General features: G+C 36.6%; 1 protein-coding gene across 2 annotated transcripts in view; it reads left to right on the plus strand.

Moving 5' to 3' along the window:
- The window catches only part of ADK (adenosine kinase), a 266,323-nt gene that overhangs the window by 113,061 nt on the left and 130,408 nt on the right, over positions 1–22,854 (plus strand). For both annotated transcript variants that reach the window (XM_063163823.1, XM_063163825.1), the window contains exons 5-6: positions 6,356–6,528; positions 11,699–11,807. In XM_063163823.1, coding sequence (XP_063019893.1) covers positions 6,356–6,528; positions 11,699–11,807 — 282 coding nt within the window. The remainder of the gene's footprint in view (positions 1–6,355; positions 6,529–11,698; positions 11,808–22,854) is intronic.

Consider the following 22,854-nt stretch of genomic DNA (forward strand, 5'->3'; position numbering starts at 1 on the left):
GATTTGTATCACACATGTTAAGTCAAATGCTGAAAAGATTTAGATATTGGTCTCAGTTAAAGGCTTTAAATAGTCATTTCCTTAAAAAAATGTTATCACTTTTATCTAATTTGACTGGAAGTTGCTTGAGGGTGTTGTCATGCATTTTAACAATATCACTTCCTCATGCAAGATTTGGCAGCTTCAGCTAATGGTGGAAGAATTACTGTACAGGACATAGGGCTCCTTTTCACAAGCCTGCTTTTACAAAGATAAGCTTATTTTTTCTTTTTCCCATTTTTTTTCTTTTATGGCCACTATGTGATAATAGCTGTTGCAATGTTTAAAAATCCATAAATGAAAATAAGAGAAAGGAAGAAAGTTGCAAAGGTATTGAAACAAACTGTAGTAACTCCTCTGTCTCCCAGGGTCTTGCTGGTGTTGTCTCATAACAGTGATTCTGGCGTTAGGTGTACTGGGTCTGCTGGGAATGAAGTTAATTTTTCATAGCAGCCCATATGGTTCTGGGTTTAGGTTGGTCACCTGTGTTATTTAACACAGCAATGGTTTAGCTATTGCTGAACAGTGTTTGCACAGCATCAAGGCCTTCTCTGTTTTTTTCACTCTGCTGCCCCCAGCAAGTAGACTCTGTAGAGGGAAAGAAGTTTTGAAGGCACACAGTCAGGACAGCTGACCAAGGAGATAATCCAGGCCACATAGAATATGGCCAGCAATAAAACTGGAAGGGAGGGAGTGTTTTTCTAAGTGGCCTTGGGCTCAGACAGTGCCTGGGCATCAATCTGCTGATGGAAGGTAGTGAATGAATGTCTTTGCATCATTTCTTCTTGAGCCTTGTGTTTTTTTTCTCACTGTTGCACTTCTCATTCTCTCCTTTATCCCTCAAGGAGGGAGGATTGAGAGAGTTGCTGGGTGAAGGCTTAACTGCTGGCTGGGGTTACTCCACAATGGTAGGGATTTTAAATGAATATGAAATTAAATGTGCAATGGTAACGTACTATTGCATTTCTTTTGAGCCCTAGGTGAATCATATGATACACAAAAAATAAGTGAGCTCACTTGGAACAGTGACACTTTCTTTTTTTAGTATTGTTTTGCATATTATCAGGCTTCTGAGTTTTTAAGATATATTATTTAATTTTTGATCCCATGTGCTCTCATTTTATATGGCCATCTAAGATGAGTTGTGATTTAATTTCCTTTAACATCTAAAGTATTCATAAAACTGTTTCAAAGGGGTTTTAATGGGCAGGGATTGAATGGACTGTATATATATTGGTGGTTGGACATCACAGAGACACAGTTGGTGAGGGGCACAACAGACAGGTAAAACATTTTGAAAAATATGTGGACTCATTCTAAAATTTAGAATATAAAAGTAAGCGATACTCCATCCCTGTTTTGATTTACACTTCATTAGTAGTTGCTCGCATTGTTTAGTTTAGATTTTAGCAGGCATCTTAAATCTTAGCTAATTTTAGGTCCTTGGAGTCCTCTCCTCTGTGAACTGCAATTTAAAATAAGATCAGATTTGACAGGTCATGCAGAGAAGAGTCCAACTTCAGATAACGTACTTCAGATGCACTTCAGATGTCTGTATTCAGTGTTAATGAGTTTTGAAGATCCTTCACTGTGAAGGGGCATAATGCTTCCTGTTGTGTTGGCAGTTCCTAGGCATTTGGGATTCAAGTCCACAGCTGAAAACTCCAGTGTGCAGAGAAGGTATGTCAGTCTAAGCAAAGCTTTGGATGCTTTGGCGTTGTTAGTTTATGATGATTGACAGATGTGGAAATGCACTACTAGCTGCCACTTAAAAAATTAATTCAGGAGCTCAGGCAGAGAACAATGTGGTTGTGAGTGTCTTCATCAGCCTCCTTGTTCCAGTTATCAGTGTTGTCCAGTTAATGGTGGCACTTAAAGCAAAGCAGAGAGTTGGAGTAAAATGAAATAATTTCTGAAAGATCTTTGTTATAGACAGAAGGCTGTAAAGCTGCTCTAGGATTCATCTGTAGGATGTTTCTTTTTTAAGTCTTATGGTAATGTGTACTGAGACCCAGCAGAAGAAAACTCTCCTTTAGTAAGGAGAGTGTCTTTGCAACTGAAGACAGTGAGGTAAATTAGTGGGGTCCTCCTCTACAATGAGCTTTGCAAGAACAGCAAAGAAAAGCTTCAAATGCAGATCAAGTATTGTGGTAGGGCATACTCGATTCTGCTCCTGTGGCAGAAGCATGGCATTCTCAACATAAATAGCATAAGCCTGGGCAATTCAAAGTTAAGAACTTTCCCTTTCTCTAATTGTATAAGGCCACTGATTTTCTTTCACATAATATGAAGGGGCTTTTTCTTTTTTTTGGGGGGGGGGCGGGGGGTTGTGGAGGGATATTGGTTCTCAAAAGGCAGCACTGAGTGTCCAATCAAAGTCAAGTCACTTCTAGTGTTAGAAGTGCTTCTAGGAGTGCTTCTGTAACTCAGAAGAAAGGAGAAAAGATTGTTTCCAAAAGCCATTTTCTAATCAGACAAAAGTGGGAAATAGGTGTACTACATCTTTGAGTCTGAGGAAGTGAAAGAGTGGGACATAGTTCACTCCAGGCAGTCTCAAAGTCACAACTCTTCAGAAGCTTTTCTTGTTACCAAGTTTTCTTGGCATCTCAACATCTTGCAAGAAAAGATGGTGCTGTTCTCTGCAATTACCACCCACTCCCTGGAACACAAAGGTTCTTACACTTCTCTGATAGCTAAAGCTTGCCAGAAAGTTCATCGTCTTCAACTCTGATCATCAAAAATCACATGAACAGATAGTCCTGCTACTGTGAACCCAAGTTAACCTCATGAAAATAAGGAGAGAAGTATTTTGTCACCCTCTAGTGTGTCTTGGAGCAGCCAGGGTGCTGGCTTCTTTTGCAAGTACTGGCCTCAGTATTTGATTGTGAGAAACAATGTGTCTGTAGGGATATTAGATGAACCTAATATTAGATTATGCTTACTTTGAAATCAGCTGAATTTTAAGACAGGTTTGTGCTAAAGGCAAGGCATAAATATAAAAAAATAATTGAAATTAAAGTTTTCTTTGCATTCATCAGAGTGCATGCAAGAAAAATGTGAGGAAAATGCAATCTGTTTAACTCAAGAGAAGTCTGAAAGGTGTTCTATTTCCTGTGCTCCTTTCTCTGTCACAGATGTTTATGCTAACTGAAAAGGTCAGGACCTGTCCTTGTGTGTACCTGATGTCCAAGCTGTATTGACAGAAGAAAACTTTAGAGCAGAGAAACACATTAGATTTCATAAACCACTCCTTGAGTTTCCTGTGTGATACCCCGCTCCTGAGGCTGTCGTGTTCTTTCATGATAAGTTCCTACTTTTGACACTTCTGTCTTTGGTCCATTAGCAGCCTCAAATTCCCTTGGGTGCTGGTGAGGATTCATGGTGTGGCCAGGTGCCAACCTCTCCTGACCAGACTGTCAATATAGTTTGTTAGTAGCTGCCTCTCTGCCTAGCCAAACCCTGGATAATTAACTCATTATGCTGATTCCCGCTGAGCTGGGTCATTTTCTGTTTCTGTTGAGAGTCTTTTTCATTCAATTAAATCTTCTATTTCACATAAATCTATGAAACTAATTTTCAGTCTCTATAACCATGTACCTGGCATTAATGTGTGCAGTTTGTTATTGGCCTGCATATGATACTGGCTGTAAGGCTGCATGGCTGCTTCACAATGATAAACATCTCCTGATGACTGACTCCCATTCCCATTTAGAAAGTTTTAGCCAAGGAGTCACTAATAACAACAGTGTGTGAAATAGCCCAGAGAAGCCCATTTTTTCATATCAGGTTATTCAAACTTAAAATCAAGTTCTGGGTCAAATAAAAAAGAAATCCCCAAGTGCCTGCCTTGAAGAACCTCTCTTGTTTTTTTCGCATGTACGCAAAAGATGCCTGCTGTGGCTCATTCCACAAGGTGCAACTTCGGTGGTGTACCACAGAGAGAGATGCTTCTATCATTCAGTTTCACCAAGTCTGTAATGTGATGTCTGCTTTTACTGTTACTAATATGTAGCCTTTTAGCTGAGGAGAGGAGGATCAGCTTGGGCGAGTTCTGCAGCTGACAGCACCTCACCACCATTACTGTGGGAATAAGAGCAGATTATTCAAAGGACTGTTGCTAACTGGAGATCTGTGGTGAGAGGGTCTCTGCAGAAACACTGCTGAACTGCTTTGCTGTCTTCCTCAGTGTTCCTTAACTCATATACTCAAAATAATACCTATACAGTGGGAGTATCCTATATAATACCTGTATTTTGAATAATCATGAATATGAGTAGAACTGCTGATGGAAGAAGTAGTCTGCACCACATACAGAGATTCATCTCAGGAAAGTCTGGATTATAACTTTTAATTCTCAAGTATAACTTGACTTAAATTTAAAATCAGGATTGTGAGAGCTTATATATGGCATGTATCACATCTGGATTCAAACTGAGCTGGTGCCAATAGCCAAAACTTGAATGGGAATTGTTTTTTCAGAGATCTATGTAAAATATTAGTTACTACCGCTATAAATGTTGTCAGACCTTATATATAAAGTAATATCATATGATAAAATGTTGTAAGCCTTAAGTGCAGTTTGAAGTCTTATGTTTTTTGAAGATATTTTTGGGTTTGATTCCTTGATAAATGTTGTTCATAGTGATCTCTATTAATTCTTGTTATTGGTGACAGTAAAGCATGCTTGCATGGGGCACAAACCTTCAGGTATTTCTGTTCTTACCCATGGGGAAATTTGTTCCATATTTGCTTACAGTTGGTCACAGAACTTTTCATCTTTCTAAATTATCTGTTCCACTTAATCATATCTCCAAATATAAAGGATTATTGTTCCTGAGGCATCCTAAATGAACACTGTGCAAATGCATATTATGTATGTGCAAAGGTGTGTCAAATACAAGGATGTAATTGATATCCTTGTATGAAATGTATTAACTCTCTTATTAGGGATTTTCTTAATTTATGTTAGAGTGGTATGGAATGGATAAGCAGAGCATATGCATTTCATGAATGAGAGATTTAATGCTGCCACCATTGGATGATAAAATCTTTTTTCTCCTTAAATTTTATTCAAAATTGCTGTAAGAAAGAGACCTGGCAACTTTTGTCCACCATTGTCTTATTAATCAAGACTTTACATGACCAAAGGCTTACTTTTTTTCCTCTCTTGCTCTTCCCTCTGGAGCTGGTAATAATAAAGATGTGACTAAGTATGTATTTGCAACTTAGTTACTTGACCTTTCTACAACCCACAGCTACCACGAATGCTGCTTTGTAATGGAGACGTTATCATTTATTTAAATCTTGATTAGGAAACAATTATAAGTAGGGTTTTAGTATAGCAGAAAATTGCTGTAGCCTTTAATTCATACTATAGATTGAGTGGATAAGCTTGCTGACTGTAATTAGAATGAATTATAATGACTTCAGTTGGCTGACTCACCACCAGCAGAGTAGGGCCTATGATTGTTTCTTCACATTTATTTTTTTGATTCACTCTTGATTTCACATTGCTGATAAATGCTGGTTTTCAACTTAGCACAAAATGGAGTTATGTTAACAGCTGAATGATACATTTTTTATTAATACAATGAAAACTTTATGAAATAACCTGGTACCTTAACAACGCTGGGCATCTATTCTCTTTACAATTCAAGTGACAGAGCTGCTCTTAGTAAAGTTGGAGATTAGGTACTTTCATGTGTGGTTTAACAGTGTAAAGAGGGAGCATTTCCTTTTTGCATGCAATTAAGTGTAAGGCAAAATGATTTTTTTCTGTACCACTTAGCTTTTATATATATTATGAATGTTGCATAATGTTGCTTACGTTTCTCAAATGTCTTTTCTTATATGCAATCCCTTTTTATTTATTTGTTTTATTTGTTTGGAGGGGTTCGGTGGACAATTTTTTTCCTTTTTTTCTTTTGTATTTTCTACAGTTTTTCTTTGAAGATACTGTATGTTGCTTGATTTAGTGTAAGTTTAGAGGCAACTCCTTTGAGCAAGGAACTTCTTTTTGTATACCTTGTAAAAACATACTAATATACTTTATTTATCATGAGCTACATTTATTTAGGTTTTACATTAGGTGTTTCAGGCTCAGTGGGATCATTAAGAGTAAGTTTTGTTTTCTTTGCTGCCCTTTCCTCCTTTGATTTACAAGATGTTTTTTACTTCAGGCATACAAGTGTTCTTTAAGTCAAAATGTAGGCATAGAGTTAAATATGGTGAGTGGAGAGAAAAAATTGAAAAATAATATACCAGATATGTTAACTTTGTTTTGTGGTTTGTTTTTTTTTCTTCTGCCAATCTGCAGTGGATGATTCAGAAACCTCACAAAGCTGCAACTTTCTTCGGGTGCATTGGCAAGGATAAATTTGGAGAGATCTTGAAGAAGAAGGCTGAGGAGGCTCATGTGGATGCCCATTATTATGAGCAGAGTGAACAGCCAACAGGAACCTGTGCTGCCTGCATCACTAGTGATAACAGGTCAGGGGCTTTTGATATCTTCCGAAGGTACAGATGCAGTTGGCATAGTGAATGTAGCCTAATTTGCTTGGAGTATCCAGCCTTGAAAAATTGTGATTTGAATGATAAAGTGTTAGCACTGTTTTGAGACACGGAACTGCCTAGGCCATAGTTTGGGGTTGGGCAGCATTAATATACTTTCAGAGAACAGCAGCTGTACTGTGACCAGAAAGTGTGAGATAATAATACACTACTTCTTCCTGAACTTGATAGCTTCCACTTGCTCTGGAGAGACAAAATATGTGGGAGACAGCAGTTGGTTAACAATTATGTTTATGCAGCCTATGTGCAAGCTGATTGGTACATAAGGCTTATAATTGATTTGCCAGCCAGGAATATGCCTCAGGTGACACTGAGTTTAGCTATATGCTGATAGCTGTCAGCATATAGCCAGATTGAAAGGGTTAATTTAATTTTATACAAGAAAAAAGCTTTTTGTTTTGCTATTGCACTTTTTGAGAAATTCTTCTAGTACCTATAATTCTGTTTGTCTATGTTTTAAGAATTTCTTCTGAATTTCTTTCATGTTTTTATTTGTTACTTTTTTGCTATTAATTTTTCTTGAGCATGGCCCTTTGCTTTATTCTTTCACCCTCTACTCAGAACTCTTGAACTTGTATTCTGCTTCTTTGTTGATTACCTTCTGACAATTTCTTGAGAGATTTCAAAGCAGCCAATCAGGTTAGCCTTAATTTTGAGACATTACTGGCACACCTCAGCTCTCCCTGACTTCTGACAATATTTAAATTTTTTGATACTACATACTGAATCAATATTGAAAATTGCATCAGTTACCCTAAAGAATATTTTCTTTTTGGCTCAGAATAAGATAAAAATATCTGTCATTACCCTTTTTGGTTTCTCTCTGTGGCTTTCAATGCCATTGGTCCTGAGGACCTGCTCTTTTCCTTTCAAAGCAGTATCAGGAGTTAGTATAATTTTTTCAGGTGAGATAGCAGTTCCCTAATTAAAGTCCACACCATAATTCCAGAGAAGTTGGTGAGTGTTCTGGGTAGAGTTAGAAAAGGTGGTAGAGAGCAACATGAACTGAAATGAGAGTCAGAGGAGGAAATGTTTTCTATATAGCATGTAGAATTCTAGAACAGCTTTAATTAGAGCAGGCATCTGAGATAAACCCCTGCAGAAGGCAGGAGCAGCTTCAAAGGTAGATCTGGTTTTTCATGGCCATGTCCAGCTGGGTTGTGAATATCACAAAGGATAGAGGTTGCACAAGCTCTCTGGGTAAACTCTTCAAATGTTTGATCGCTCTTCATGGGAGAAATTATTTTGATGGTACCCAGTTGCAGTATTCCTTCTTTCAGCTTGTGTCTGTTCTTTCTTGTGTTCAAGAATAGTGTGGCTCCATCTCCTCTGTAAACTTTCATTAGATATTTGAAGAAAGAAGGAAGGTCTCCCCTTAGGTACCTGTTCTTAATGTTCACCCAAAATTATTCTGCATTTAAGTGCTCCAGCCTCCTAATAATATTGATGGCCCACTGCTGGACTTAGTGCTCTATGTTAGTATCTTGTAATGGAAAAGTCAAAGCTGGACACAGAACTCCAGATAAGGTGTGGAGACAGAGGTTCTCCTCCATTCTGGATCTTTAACTTCCTTTGTCTTCCTCTCTCCATGTTTGCTCATATACACCTGATTGTGGTGTACCATCCCTGTGTCATGCACTGCTGACTCATGTTCCAAGCCTGGTTCACCAGCATCTCCAGGTCCTTCCCTGAAAAAGAGAAGTAGTGTAGTGTGTAGTACCCTGTCAGCATTCAGTCTCTATTGTTGTGTGTAATTGCGTGACTTTGCATTTACCTTCAAGTTTTCTGCCAGCCCAATTCTTCAGGCTGTTGCAGATCTACTGAATGACAGCCCTGTCCTCCAGCTTATCAACCTGTCCCTCCCAGTTTAATGTTGTACATAATGTCTTACTCTCTGGAATGAATGCACATAGTCTGTGGAGGAAGGAAGTTCATTCATCTTCGTCTGGAGTTCTGACACTAATTATGTCTACAGACTTCCCCCTTCATCTCCAAGATCCATATTCACTTTTTCAAAGAGAAGAAAAGCAATAAAGATGTTTTTGCTCTGTGATTCTCTCTGCCTTCAGTCATACAGTGCCTGTGTATACATGCTGCAGGAATCACCATTTTCTAGATAACATGATGGGAAACTGAAGTCAAGACTGCCAGTAGGCACGCAGTATGAATTAAAAAAAAACAAACCACATGCATCTCAATGGAATTTAAAAATTTAGGTAAATTTGTTCATAAGAAGGTCTGAAAATACTTCTTTGACTTAATAAGCAGTATTTTTGGTTTGCTAGCATAAACCATTCTTTTTTCTTAATATCAAATATTTGCTCACATACTAGACAGTGGCTTCATCTCAGTCGATGCTTGAGAGAGGCAGGGAGTTCATGCTCCTTGGGAGAAGAAAAACTCGCTGATGGTTGCTGCTGAAGGCTTTATTGTGCAATTGTCCATCCTGTGAGAGCAAGTTTATTCTCAATCTTTAATTACCCTCTGATTGTTTTTTTGGTTTTAACATTCTATATATTGCTAAGAATCACTTCAACTTTGTCCCATCTGATAACATTTTTATTGATCAATCTCTTGTCTTAACTCCAATATGTGCTAACTTCCTTCCTCAGCTCTCTTGTCTCTTTTGGAGCACCTGACTTAGTAGCACTCCTGGTTTTCCTAGGAAGTGGCTGTATATATTTATGTTCCAGATGCCCTGATATAAATGTTTCTTGCTTCTGCTAACTCTGTCTAGCTTTTTGCAAGAAAGGGTTCTGATCTGATGTATGACTACCATCCTGAATTCTCTAGTTTAGCAATACTAATATGCTTTGTTTTCTCAGAGCTTTTCAAGAAAATCCTAGCATGTGATTAAACTCTGAAGTAATACCTTCACCCTGTCATAGTCTATGACTTTGATTTGTGCCTTCTGCTTAGAAATAACCACATGCACAGTGTCTCCATGAAGCTGTTTTGATTGAAGCACTCTGGCTGTCTCCAATTACTGTATTTCATTGAAAAATATCTACCTAGTCTGTGCTCCACATGTTGAAATGAGTGCTGTCAGACTTACAGTTTTAATTTGGAAAAGTTCACTGCTTTGTCGTCAGTGTAGCAATCTTTTATTACCCATATGTGCAGAGCATCTCTCCAGTTGGATGTAGCCACACAGAGCTAGGTTTATAGTTTCAGGGGCATGTGGTAAGTGAAAGGAAACATAGAAAGTCTTTGCTTAGTTTTTTGGAACAGAATTGCTTTTCACTTAGCAACATACGTAGACAGACAAGATTTCTTTTTTTTTTTCAAACTATGTCCTTGATGGATATTAGGGTTTGCCAAAACTGAAAGATTTAATTTGCTTTGAAGTTTGATTTACAGAAAATTACCACAGTTATGCACATGTCTTTCTTGGATTCACTTGGATCTCCACTGGATTTCTTGTCATTGAAATAGTAATACCCTGAAGAATGAAACTTGTTGCCCTGTTACTTATAATGCTGCAGAGGCTTGGTGTAATTGTTCATAAATTTTTTTTTTTTTCCTTTTTTCTCTATTCCAAATGTACATTAGTTTTCACTGCATTTAGATTTTAGAATTAAAGAGATAAGCCCCAAATCTGCTCATGGGATGAAATGACACAACAGTAATTTTGATATAGTCAGATAAAGTTGGTCTAACTTTGTTGTCATTTTGTATATGTGATCTGTTTAACTGACAAGGATTGTCAGTGATGATTACTTCAGGAAGTTTACTAGGAGTTACTTGCACTGTTCATAAAAGTTTTATTTTGGTCTTTTGTTTGTTTTTGATTAAATAAAGAATGTCTCACTTATTTACCTCCTTACACCTGGAGGCAGAAGCATACCTTGGTGAGAGCAAATGAGCACTTTGCTCCCACCTGGAGCTATCTCTGGATTGTAGTAGCACTTGTACAGAAGAGGATGATGTATACAGCATCAGTTTCATGCACCTTGAGAAGGCCAAAGTTTCCAATAGCCAAATGTTGTATCTATAATTACAAATTATTTATCTGGCTAATGCGCTTAAATATCACAAAATAGTGATAATGTTAAAAGGGCATATATTGACTATTAAATTTTGAAAATTATATTTAAAGCTCTGTCTGTTAGCGTGGAAATAATCTGTTTCCCAGTGCCCTTTCTCTGAAATATTGCACGTTATTAAACATTCTCATAATACAACTGCATAGAAGAATTTGGTTGTGGTAGCCAGAGTGGAGAGGTAGAGGTCTTGTTATGGCCTCTTTTTAGGAGTACATGTGTAAGTTTTATGTGTTTCATAAGGCTGAATGAAGTGGGTGAAGAAGATGATTTAAAATAGAATGGATCTTGCATGTAACAGAGGCAATGTGATACAAGTATTTTTGTTCTTGGTAATGGAAGTTGTGTCCCACAGCTTGTGTTATATCTTGTTAGGAAAGAAGGAAGTACAAATGAGTTTTTGGTAGTCTTCCAGTAATCCACAGCTAAGCCAAAGTTTTTTTTAACAGTTCATCATCTAAAAGTAGGAACCTGACCCTTTTTTATTTGCTAAAGGAAAATGTGAACCTAATGGGGGGGAGAAACCCCAAAACAAGCTCTTTTATAAATAATATAACTGTTCATTGGAAAACTAAAATGGCAAGACTTACATAGACATCAACCTTTTGCTTCTAGTGAGGGAAACTTGTTTTCAGAAGATAAACTGGAGTGATTACTTTTCTTTAGGTGTTAGGTGCTAGAGGAGTTATAATGAAAGTGTGCAGATGCTAAAGCATATGGAAGGAGTTGACCGCAGAATGAAACTAAGGTTGATTCAAATCCAACAAAGGTGCCTTCAGAAGAATATAATAGTGATAGGTTATCTAAACTATGTAGTTGGATTCAAGATACATTATTTAATATAAATTTCAAGTATATTTAATCTATTATTTAAATATATTATTTATTTTTCATGAAATGGCCAAATAAAGTATATGTGGCTTTTGGTGCTCCTTGTTAATTGGTTTTATGTTCTGTAGGATCTTTGTGACATTGTGTTCATTGTGCGAAATTGGCAGTACTGTTATTTACAGAGGGTCTAATTCCTGTTATTTAATCACTTTCAGGTCTCTTGTAGCTAACCTTGCTGCTGCTAATTGCTATAAGAAGGAAAAGCATCTGGATTTGGAGAAGAACTGGAAGTTGGTGGAAAAGGCCAAAGTTTATTATATAGCAGTAAGTTCAGCCCCTTTCAAAATGCTAAATTTTGTGTTACAGTATCCTGAAGTTTGAGCAGTGACTATTGGGTGTGGTTTTGAATGATTTTATAGAAAGACAAGGAAAGAAAATGACTGCTTCAAGTTCAGTATTTGTTTTCTTCAAAATCAGATGTATGAATGCAGAAGAATGTTTTAGCTGTATGTTCACTTAAATTGATGGGAAAAATCATAAGACCTAAACATATTTTCAGGGCTTTTGTAGTAATGCATCAAATTTACATTTCACATTTTCTAGTAAATCGTTGTGAAGGATGCACAAATTATGTAGAAAAACACTATTAGCATAATTATTCACTGCAAACAGTTTGAGCTTATTTGTGTGAACAATCTTAATTGCTATTTATTCCATAGTAATTACTGTGGCACCTTATAACTCAATATTTCAGAAACAATGATTTTGACAAATCTCTTAAATGTGGGTGGTGGGGCAAACTGATTTTAATGATTTAATCTTGCTTTTGGAATAAAGGGGGGTTTGAGGATGGGGCATTAGTAGATTCACAATTAGTATTCTTTTTTTTCCATCCAGAATGAATCAAGCTAGATAAATGTGTTTGTGTAGATTATGTCTTGCCTATATAGAAGTGATGAATTTGTTTTCACCTTGCTCTCAAATGGATATGACTGGTCAAAATTAACAAACATGGAAGTCTAAAACAGATTAAAACCTCATAACATGCATGTAATATGTGGGTTCTGTATGACAACTCTTTCCATTCTGCTACCTAAGCTATATGGGAACAGCTGGCAAGAAGTGTAAAAAATTGATTGTCCAGGAGGAACTAGTTCATTGAAAATACAGTTACTTCTTTTAGGTAGTGTTAATGTCTCTTACAGACAGTTAGTGTGCACTGCTGTAGGCTTTACGTGGTTGTTATGGATTCCTGTGTAGGCCAAGACTGCCCCTTTATAAGTGTCAAAAAATACTTACAACCTTCTCAGTGTACAAAGAAAATACGTCCTGCTGTTATGACCCTGTGTTTGTGCTGTGGTTAAAATATTTGTAGGTGTATTGTCTACTTATTTTTTATTGCTGTTTTTTTCACATGTTCTGAGGTCTTTATTTTTCAAATGCCATGCTTGGGGATTACTGCTGTTGGCTGAAAATTTTTGGAAGACTAAGAGTACAGTTTAAATAAAGAGGAACGATAAATATTCCCAGGAGTTTTACTGCACTAAGTTTGGGAATGCCTTTTTTTTTTTAAATTTTCCCATGCCTGTATATCATTCCCAATGAAAATTCCAATGTACAATTTGGAAACATTTAACTTAGTGGAGATGCTTCAGGAAAACTGTGAAGCATTACATGAGGTGCTAAACAGATTTGTACTTTTTAAGATAAAACTGTCCTCTTATTTCAGTTCTGAAGTCAGTCTTGTGTGTTCAGTCAGTTAGATCACTTAAATTTTGACTAGGTGATTCACTACACTGATTCTTGTATATATTAAAAACTATTTTTCTCAGATGCGAGTTCTACAACATCCAGACTTTGTCTGGGAGTCAGAGAATCATTGTACTAAACTGAAAATAAACCTCAAGATGAGCATGTTATAATGGATAAAAAAATTAAATTGAACTGTTGATAAATGGTATTATATATTTACTATATGAAATTCAGATTAGGGAAGTATATGATTGCAGGAGATGTTTTGAGTGAAGAACTTTTTTCACATGTATAGCAAAAGCATTCAAGGACAGGGTCACTCAGATTTCTAGGACAGTATTATCACTTCAGATTACAGATTGAATATGTAATTCCTTCATATGTAATATGAAGGAGAGGAGAAGTGTAGAACCATCCATGGTTCTTCATGTTATAGTGTGCGCATGCCCTTTTCTTTCATTTAGCTTCTTTTCTTGTGGGTTTGTAGTGATTACCAGATTAAACAAAACCATGTAGTGAGCAATTACCACTCCTGAGGTAGAGGGTAGCTCTGAGTCATTAATTTGTCTGCTATTGTCTGTCTTCACTTTAGTTTTGTTACCTTCCTTGACTTTGCACTGTGCATATGTTGCTTTTCATTTCCTTCTTTCTATCCAACTGTCACCTATTTCTGGGATTGCATTAGAGTGTATGTCAATGACAGATACTTATTCTGGAAATCCATGTCCTGAGATTATCAAGCAATCTATTTTCTTGGCAGAACTGGGCAGTTGTTGCTTTAGGACAGGTCTCTGATATCCTGTGGTCATCTGCATATGCTTCCTAGAACACATAATAAGCTTTTCAATGCAGCATTCAGCAGAATGACCCTCATGTGAAACTTAGCTCTGATATCTAATCAATTCACAGAGGGAGGAGTAGGTACAAAGGAAAAGATAGTGAAGCCCTGACAAAACCCTTAAAAACAACTTCTGTTACCATGAATGAACACAATACATTTATTTTAGCCATCTGGTAATCAGATCCAGCAGACAAATTATAGAAAGGCTAGCAGAGAATAGGACCTAGTAAATCACAGATAGAAGCAAAATACAGAGGCTTCCCCAGCTTTCTCAAAGATAGTAAACTTTGAAGGTGTATTTTAATCCTTTAAAATTACTCTATTTTGAATCATTTAAGATAGGCTACATGTACTGTCAAACTCTATGCAATTTCTTTCCCTTCTCCAGACATAATGCCTATACTTGTGGTAATTTATACCATTGACATAATATCTTCCAGTCTGTCATATTCATTTCACTGTGCATCAGCTAGCTGTGCTGCTGGTGTCTGATTAGAATTCACTGTGAGGAATTTTATTTGGTTCCTACTGAGGCTAGAAGATGTCTCTTCCTCAGACATTTCCCTTATTTCAGAATAAGTTCAGAGTCATGATAGCATGAAACACTGTCATTCAGTCTCTGGAGCTGTGAGTGGGACACAACATGAAGCTAATTGTAAATTTGGGGGAGGAACAGGCAAGTTAATTTTTTTTCTTTTTTTTTCCTTTTGCTTTTTTTTACTCTGTGAGTTTGTGCTTGCTGTCAGGACTTGCATTTTAGAAATCATAAGTGTCAGAGTTGCATCTTACAAACTTGGGTGATAAAACTCCATATTTGTGCACCTTGTCTTATTTTAAGAAGCATCTGTGGGAGTTGCTGGTGTTCAGCTTCTTTAACATTGCACACAAACATTTTGACATTATTAACGCAACTTGCAGTATACAGCTGGTAATTTTCATATTTTACAAAGGCCTGAAATGCAAAGATATTTTTATTGTCAGTGGTTTTGGTTAAAAAAAAATCTGTTGATAAGAGTTACTTAGAAGAGCAGAAAAAATTGAGAAGAATTTTAGTCAATTGACTTCAATGGGTAAGTCTTTGTTACTGTATATAAGTAAGAAATTTTGAATTTTTTCTTCCATAATGGGAAGAAAATGGAAAAGGAGAAAATGCTTTCCTTCATTAAAAGCTGCACTTAACCTTGTGAAATCTTAACTGTATCAATTAATCCATATGGCTTGCTCATACAGATAACTGAATTTTAACTTTCTCCCTGTACATGAACATGATTGTTTACAAGTGTGATGGTTTCCCAGGTATGTGCTTTCTCCTGTTCCAGTTAGCCATCCTTATTTCAGCCAGTTATTTAGTTTTACTCAGTTTGTCCTTTGGTCCAACACCTGCATTTGTTCAATGTTTGCAGTTGTTGATTATGAGGTGGATGAAACACTGGCATTTGATGCTCATATTTTCTTGGTGCTGAAGTAATGTGTTTCTTCTTGAAAGTTCCTTCTGTGCTTCAGTTGGGTTATTTTTTTTTAGGTTTTTTTTGTTTCCCAAGAACTTTCCTTTACTGAGCATCTGAAATGGCAATATTGACTGCAGTTGTGTTCCCAGTCTGTGGTAATGTGAGTCTTAGCCTAGAATGGATCATTAAAGGAGCTTCCAAAACCCAAGAAGATCATCTTGGTTATTTTGCTGTTATTTCATGATCTGTAAAAGTTTCAACTGTTTTCTTCTCCTACTTCTGCATAGCAAATACTTGAAGTTTCTCAGTGATGATGCCCTTCAGTTGTACCACATTGATTATAAAATTTTCTAATGCTGCTTAGATTTGTTAGCCCACAGTGGAGCTACATTCAGCACCTTCAGTATCTTCTGTGCTTTCAAAGCTAATATCAAGTGTAGCTTATTTTGATGATAATGACAGTTCTGATAAATACCAGGAATTCTGAGCTTAGGCCAAGTTTCCAGGAGGGAATGTCATTTATTACAGCAAGTCATAATGAACCCAATGCACCACACCTATCTGCTGGAGAAATTTTTAAAACTCCAACCACCCTGGTCTGTTTCAACAAACACTGTGGTATTTTTATATTGATTTTCTTTTAATGCCCAAGTGCTTGTCTAAGCAGAAAGATACTGTGGTAGTGTAGTGGGCTTCATGGAGGAATTATCTGGATTCAACATGAGTCTGTCAAAACATAAGCTTGGTGTCAGCAATGAGTAGCAAAGCTTAAATAACTTTCTACAGTATTTTACATGGAGTTTGGCTATTCTACTTGAGAAAAAATGCTGATTATTACAACAATGTAAGTATAAATGAAATTTCTTTTGTGTTTTCTCTTCCTTTTAGAGGCATATTCAGTGAATGCATTTTTATTGTAATTTACTGCTATGATGAGTATGATAACTTACAATGGATTTTGATAGGCTTTTTCCTTTGAGATGTGCTAGGTCTGTGTGTGCATCACAGGAAACAAGACACTGGCAGGAAGCAAAATATCCCTTAAAAAGGACATTTGTTTGAATAACTTCACAATAGTTTTTTCCCATTTATAACTTTGCCATAGTGCTCTGGCACCAGTGTGTTATGCCATTTGACATGCAAAACTGTTTCTCACAATGATGAATAGGTTTTATGGCCAGGAAAACACCATACTGAGTATCTTAGCCATAGAGAAGAAAGTGCAGCTAGCAAAAGTTAGTTGTGGCCTGGGATAACATCCCCTTACTGAAACCCACCGTCTTGAGGCACTGTGTTTTCTGGAAATCACAGCTGAAGTGGGATGCATTTATTGTGGAGAGATGGTAGGCTCTGTATCTAACCAGGAAGTAAATCTGCCATTTACTGGCTTCCAAAGCAAATATGGGGGAAAAAGGCCTTCCTCTCTCATAAATACAGAAACCCACAGCTTTATTTCTTTGATGAAAATACAAAAAAGCTGTGTCTAAACCAGCCACATAATGTGTCATCCTGTGATATATTTAGGGAGTGCATTATGCTACCATTTCAGGTATAACTTCTCATGCATAAACTATTTTCTTAGTGTTTTCTCAAGTAACTTATGTGAAAAATGAATGAGAAACTTCTTTCTTATTTTTTATTGTGAAATTCGCTTTTCAAGATGCCATTCTTTGAAGTGAATGCTTTGTACTTTATGGTGAAAAATACGTCATCAGCTTTTAAGGAAGGTTGTACCTCCTGTTTCTATAGAATAAAATTAAGGACAATCTGTGTAACATTGTAAAAATATTTAGTTCTAAATGTTCACCTCTATGTTATTAATTGTATTTTTTAAGATGAAGAACATACATATTTTCTTTTCAGTCCTTCTCCTCCTACCCCAGTAGCCTTTAAATTGCAGATATGTTTCTTCAGCACAGTAATTAGTGAAGTTCAGTCATCGCTCCTTTTATCATGTGATTTTTGTGTGGTTTTTTCGAAGAATGCCTTATTAGAACACTTACACAGCCAGTCTAGCTGCAACAGCCAGGCGGCAATAGCAGTGCCATTTTTCACAAAGAAAATGTTGAAAAGGAGCCAAATGTTTGGTGGCAGAGTCTGTTGCTAGGAAATCAAGTTCCTGAGGCGATTAATGACAAAGCAAGCAATAAAAAGAAGGCAGAATTACAGATTTAAAAGAGAGGGAGAAAAAAAGTGGTTGGTGTTATAATTACCCAAAGAAATCCGTACTCATTAAATTGGCTGTTTTTATGATTGACTTTAATTGGAGGTTAGCTCAGATATTTAGCTCCTTTCCCACCCCTTTAAACACACACATGCACATAATCTGTAGAACTGCAGACTTGTTTTTCTAAGCATTGAGAGGAGCTTGCCCTGTAATTTGATCCCCACTGACAGATGCATTTTCTATGCTGCCATTTTGAATTAACCTATTGTGCAACAATTTTCCTCAGCTCTGTTGAATAAAACATCAAGTCTTATTACCTCAGATGGATTTGATAGAGTAAAAGAATGTACTTCTAGCTGAAGTAGGCTATTTGCAATGAGTTCAGTGATTTGAACTCTGCCAACAAGCCCCAATAATTTGTGATGTATACTTAAAGAATGAAAGAGAGAGGAGCCACGTGGGGGGTCTTTTTGGCTGTATGAAGTTCAAACACAAACCTCGGAGTAATATTGTTGTATGTGCTAAGGTTATGTCCTGAGATCAGACCTTTTTAGATAAAGCATGTTAACTGAGATTTTTTGCTATTAAGCAGATTAGGTTTGAACCAGAGATTCTCCTACCCCAGTAGTTATCCAAACTGTCAGGCTACTGTGAGATTAAAAAAATAAAAATCAGTCCCCTCTCCCAGAAGCCCCAATAGCTGGATTTTACCTCTGAGACTTCTTTTGTGAAGAGAAATTTTCCCATATAAAGTTGGGCTAGAATAAATGATGTTTCTCAATTATATTAAATTCCAAATAATTCTGTGATAAGGGGAGAAAAGGCTTTCACCTTATTCACTTTTCTGCCCAATTAGGAAAACTTACACAGTTGGTTCAACAAAATTTTGGCACAGAAATGGGAAAGCAACTGACCCTGACATTTAAATCCTGTCATGTTTCATTGCTCGTTTCAAGACAATATTCCCTACTTGGAGTAAGTGATAAGTGAGAAAATAACCTTCTACAATACCTGCAAGCGAATACACAGAAGCTAACTGTAAAAACTAAATGATTCCATAGCTCTCTGAATTCCGAACCAAGCAGTGAGACAATAGAACTGTGCATATTCTGTCCAACAAAACCCACATTACTAATCAGATGCCAATGCCAAGCTGTCTGCTTTGTTAAATACCCAGGTTCCCTGAGGCAAGAAGACAGCTGCTATAACTACTATGAAATTTGGTAGCTCAATCTATTTTTGCTACCCTTGGGCTATCAAGCTACTGTTAATTCAGACCACCCCAATTGGTACACTTTAGGGATTTTTTTTCAAAGTGTTTGTAATTAAAATGATAAAACATCATTATTACCCCAAAGATGTTGTGCACGCTTTGTATTTGACAGATACCTATGGAGATAAACCCAGCGTGTAATTTTCATTGACATAATGGTTGTGATTGCATTACCCTTTTAAAAGTATATTGCTTTTTAAAGGGGGGGTGGGGAGAAGAAGGGAAAGGGCATGCTTTTATTTCATTAATAGAATATGTAAATCTACTGAAATACTAAATCAGTCTCTTGGTTGTAAGCTACTTGTCTGCAAAGACTGAGTCAGGCTTAGCAGCAGGCTGGGGAGTGCTGAGAATTGGTGTTCACAAGGGACAGGGACCTGCTGTGCCACCCACAGCTCACTGCAGAGACCTCTGCTCCCAGGTGCCTCTGCCTTTAGGGACACTGAGTCTCAAGTCATACATAAAGTCTGGGCAGACTTAACGCACTTATTTAAATGTAAATTAAAAAGGGAAGACTTCATACTGTAAGTGGTAAGGTGACTCAGTTGGAAGGGAAATTTTTACTGTAGCTGCTCTTGCATGTCAGGCTTTATTCGATGCTCTCCTTATGAGAGCATAAGAATTTTGTCTGTTACCATGTCAACTTTCTTAGAGCAAAATCTCAAAACTAAAGCACCATCAAATCAAGGCATTAAAAGCTCTGAAACAATATTGGTTCTATCTTGTGTTAATTTTTGTTTCAGTACTCCTCTGATAACATTTTAAAAGAATCAATTATTTAAGACTGTTCTAAGGACTAAAACTTGAAATTTGTGAGTTTTCTAGATTGAGTTAAACTTGTTTGTTTTGTTTCCTACCTACCAAAATTTATCATAAATTCATAGTCACCAGTCTTGAGTACAGTTGGTTGAAATGTGAGGTTCCTTCTTTTTTATAAAGGACGTGATCTCATTAACATGAGGGAATGTCATAGTCTACATAACCCTGAAATAGGTATTGTATCTATGTCATCGACTTTTACATTAAAAAAACATACAAATTCTGCACCAACTGTGCTCTGTTTTACATGAAGAAAGTTTATTTCTTTAACAGCAAAGACTGCATAAGCTTAGAGCTAAGCTATTTATGATAGCCCACTACTTGGTCTGAAGTGAAAATTATAGTTTCATTTGTTATTTCCCTCTATAATAAGGACAGTGCAGTTGTTTAAATACAAAACTTTTTTTTTTTTTTTGCAAATGATTATGCTGAATGATTTGCTTTGAAATGAGCATTGAAGTGGTAACATTTGGACGTGATATTTCAAAGCCAGTAACTTGCAGTAAAATTACAGAATGTTAAAATATGCATGCACTTAATGCAAGGGGATTCAAATATGCTCTTTCTTATCCCAAAACTTAACCTGTGCTGAGGGGCATTGATCTTCACTGTAGGCTACAGGTGTTTTGAAATAACAGGATAGGAACCTGCAGGCTACTTTTTGATTCTGCAAGAAACAAACCATTTTAGAAAGAAAAAATACTTTTACGGCATCGCTAACCAATATCCTAAAAGTTTGTATCAAGAAGATTTTTGTGCTCAATAATTGTGTACTTGGAGTCAAAAAAACAGTAAAAAAACTAATACTGCAAAAATGCTTCTGCATGGATTTTCAGTGACAATACATTAAACACATAAATAGTATGCCTTGCAGATTGGGCTTTTCACAACTTTGTGGTAAATTCTTCGGCCCTTTAGGAGGCAAAGGGCTGAGTCCTGCCAGCTTTGTTTGTTATCAGGTTTATTTGAAACAGGAGTTGACTGATCCCAAAAGCAGGCTCTGGACGTTCATTTGAAAGGAGCTGCTGAGGGGTTTTTGTGGTGTGGCTTTAATCCTCCTGGTTGTCAGGCTGCTGTTCAATCAGCAGTGCACCAGGTCACCTTGGTAAATGTGCTTCAGACTGTCTGGTTTGGTCAAAATAAAGAAGATCCTCCTTTCTTCTTTTCTTTTTCATTAAATTAAGGGTAGAATGCTCAAGGAAATACTACATTCTTTGAATAAGGAAAAAGTGCTGGTTTTGAAGAATTTTTATAATTTGGAAGAGTGCATGTGAGACTCTTTCTAAGGAATATACAAATCATCATGGTAGCAGGTAGTGCTTGACAGATAAAACATCATTTTAGCAATATGAACAAGATAAAAACATCAGTACTAATCATCGCAAATGTTTGACTTAAAGAAAAGATAAAGGCCCTTAGAATTTTTCCATAATAGAAGGATTTTGCTGACGCAGGTGCTGTGGAAAACTGTCCTGGGGATTTACACTTCTTTCTGGCATAAGCACCCTAATATGGAGGCGCTTTGTAACAGCTGCTGCCCCAGCAGAAGAGCTCTCACCTTCCCAATCATACTTGCACCATGTTTCTATTGGCAGGACTGTGTTGGTTAAGGATAATGTGTTTTTTTCATGTTTCTAAATAAGGTAGCTGCTTGAACAAAATAATTTAATAAACACTTGGTGAGTATTCATCATGAATACTCAGACCTCATGGTCCATAAATATTGCAAAACTCTTCCAAAGTCAGCAGATTTCCCATGGTTTGTAGATGGCCAACAATTCTCACCCTTGAAGTTGTGTAGATGAGAAGATGTGTCTTGTTACCACTTTTTATGCTGAAGTTACAGAAGTTGTTTGACAGAATGCCACTGCTCCTAATAGTTTTTCCAACTATGGTATTGCCAGATGCAATATAACAATGCTTTTCTGCATATTTGAAAATGGTGGGAAACAGCAGTTAACAGTATTTATCATGAAATATGCCTCAGCATATGCCTCTGAACATGTCTTTTTAAGACCATATGGAGTATAATTGGTGCTGAACAACATTGAGGTGTTTTGTGAAAAGTAAAGGCTAAGCATTATAAAGAGTCATAAAATGTGAAAGAATGAGGCAAATGTAAGAAATGGGAGAAAGAGGGTGATACTGACTACTCTGTCTTGTTCTCTGCATAACCTGATGTGAGAGACCACAGAATTTTTCATAGATTTCTCTTCACAGTAATGGGGTTAAAAGAAAGAAATTTAGCAAAACAGTTGGCAGGTAGTGGATCTAGAAGATTGTGTGAGTAATTGGAATGAAGCAGAGACAACCTTGTCATCTACTGTGGGCACCCAGGACAATACTGGCATTTATAGCTGTGCGTACTGTCATTGATCACAGCAGAGTAAGGTAAGAATGAACTTTGTTCCTTAAATATGAATTTCCCCTGTCCTTTGAAGACTGTAGTCAAAGTGAAATACCTTCTATTTGTTTAGTTATTAAGACAGCTTATTTCCAAGAGGAAAAATTCCAGCTTAGAATTAATAGACCCATGTACTAAAATGTAAATTCCTCATTATTTTATTTATTTTAATTGTGAATGACAACTGAATGTAGAAAAAAATTACAAACTAATAGTGATGGAAAATTTTCAACAATAAGAAGAAACCAATTTTTGCTGAAGAAAGAGAGAAATTTTCAATGAGTGTGTATATAAAGGATAGCAAGTATTCATTCCCCAGAACTAGTGCTGTCCCTAAGTGCTTCTTTATACTGCTGAGAATGGGCAGAAGAGTGTTTCTGCTGAGGACTGTAGATTCTTATCTGCCTAATTGAGCCATCATTTGTTGACATGAGGGAAATCATGTGACCTGCCTTTAATGCATTTCACAGTAACAGCAGAAGTAGATAGTCCATGGAAGAGGAGGAGAAAATGTTAAAATTTTTTAGACAACGGAATCTTGTGAAATTTTTATTGCAGCAGAGTCAAATGTTTGAACATTAGCATGGTAAATATATAAAATAAGATAATCAGATTCTAATTATCTTGAAAACATTGAATTTCTTTCTATTACAAAGCCTACAGACCT

The sequence above is a fragment of the Melospiza melodia genome, chromosome 9 (genome assembly GCF_035770615.1).
Source record: "Melospiza melodia melodia isolate bMelMel2 chromosome 9, bMelMel2.pri, whole genome shotgun sequence".
In the NCBI taxonomy this organism is placed as follows: Eukaryota; Metazoa; Chordata; class Aves; order Passeriformes; family Passerellidae; genus Melospiza; species Melospiza melodia.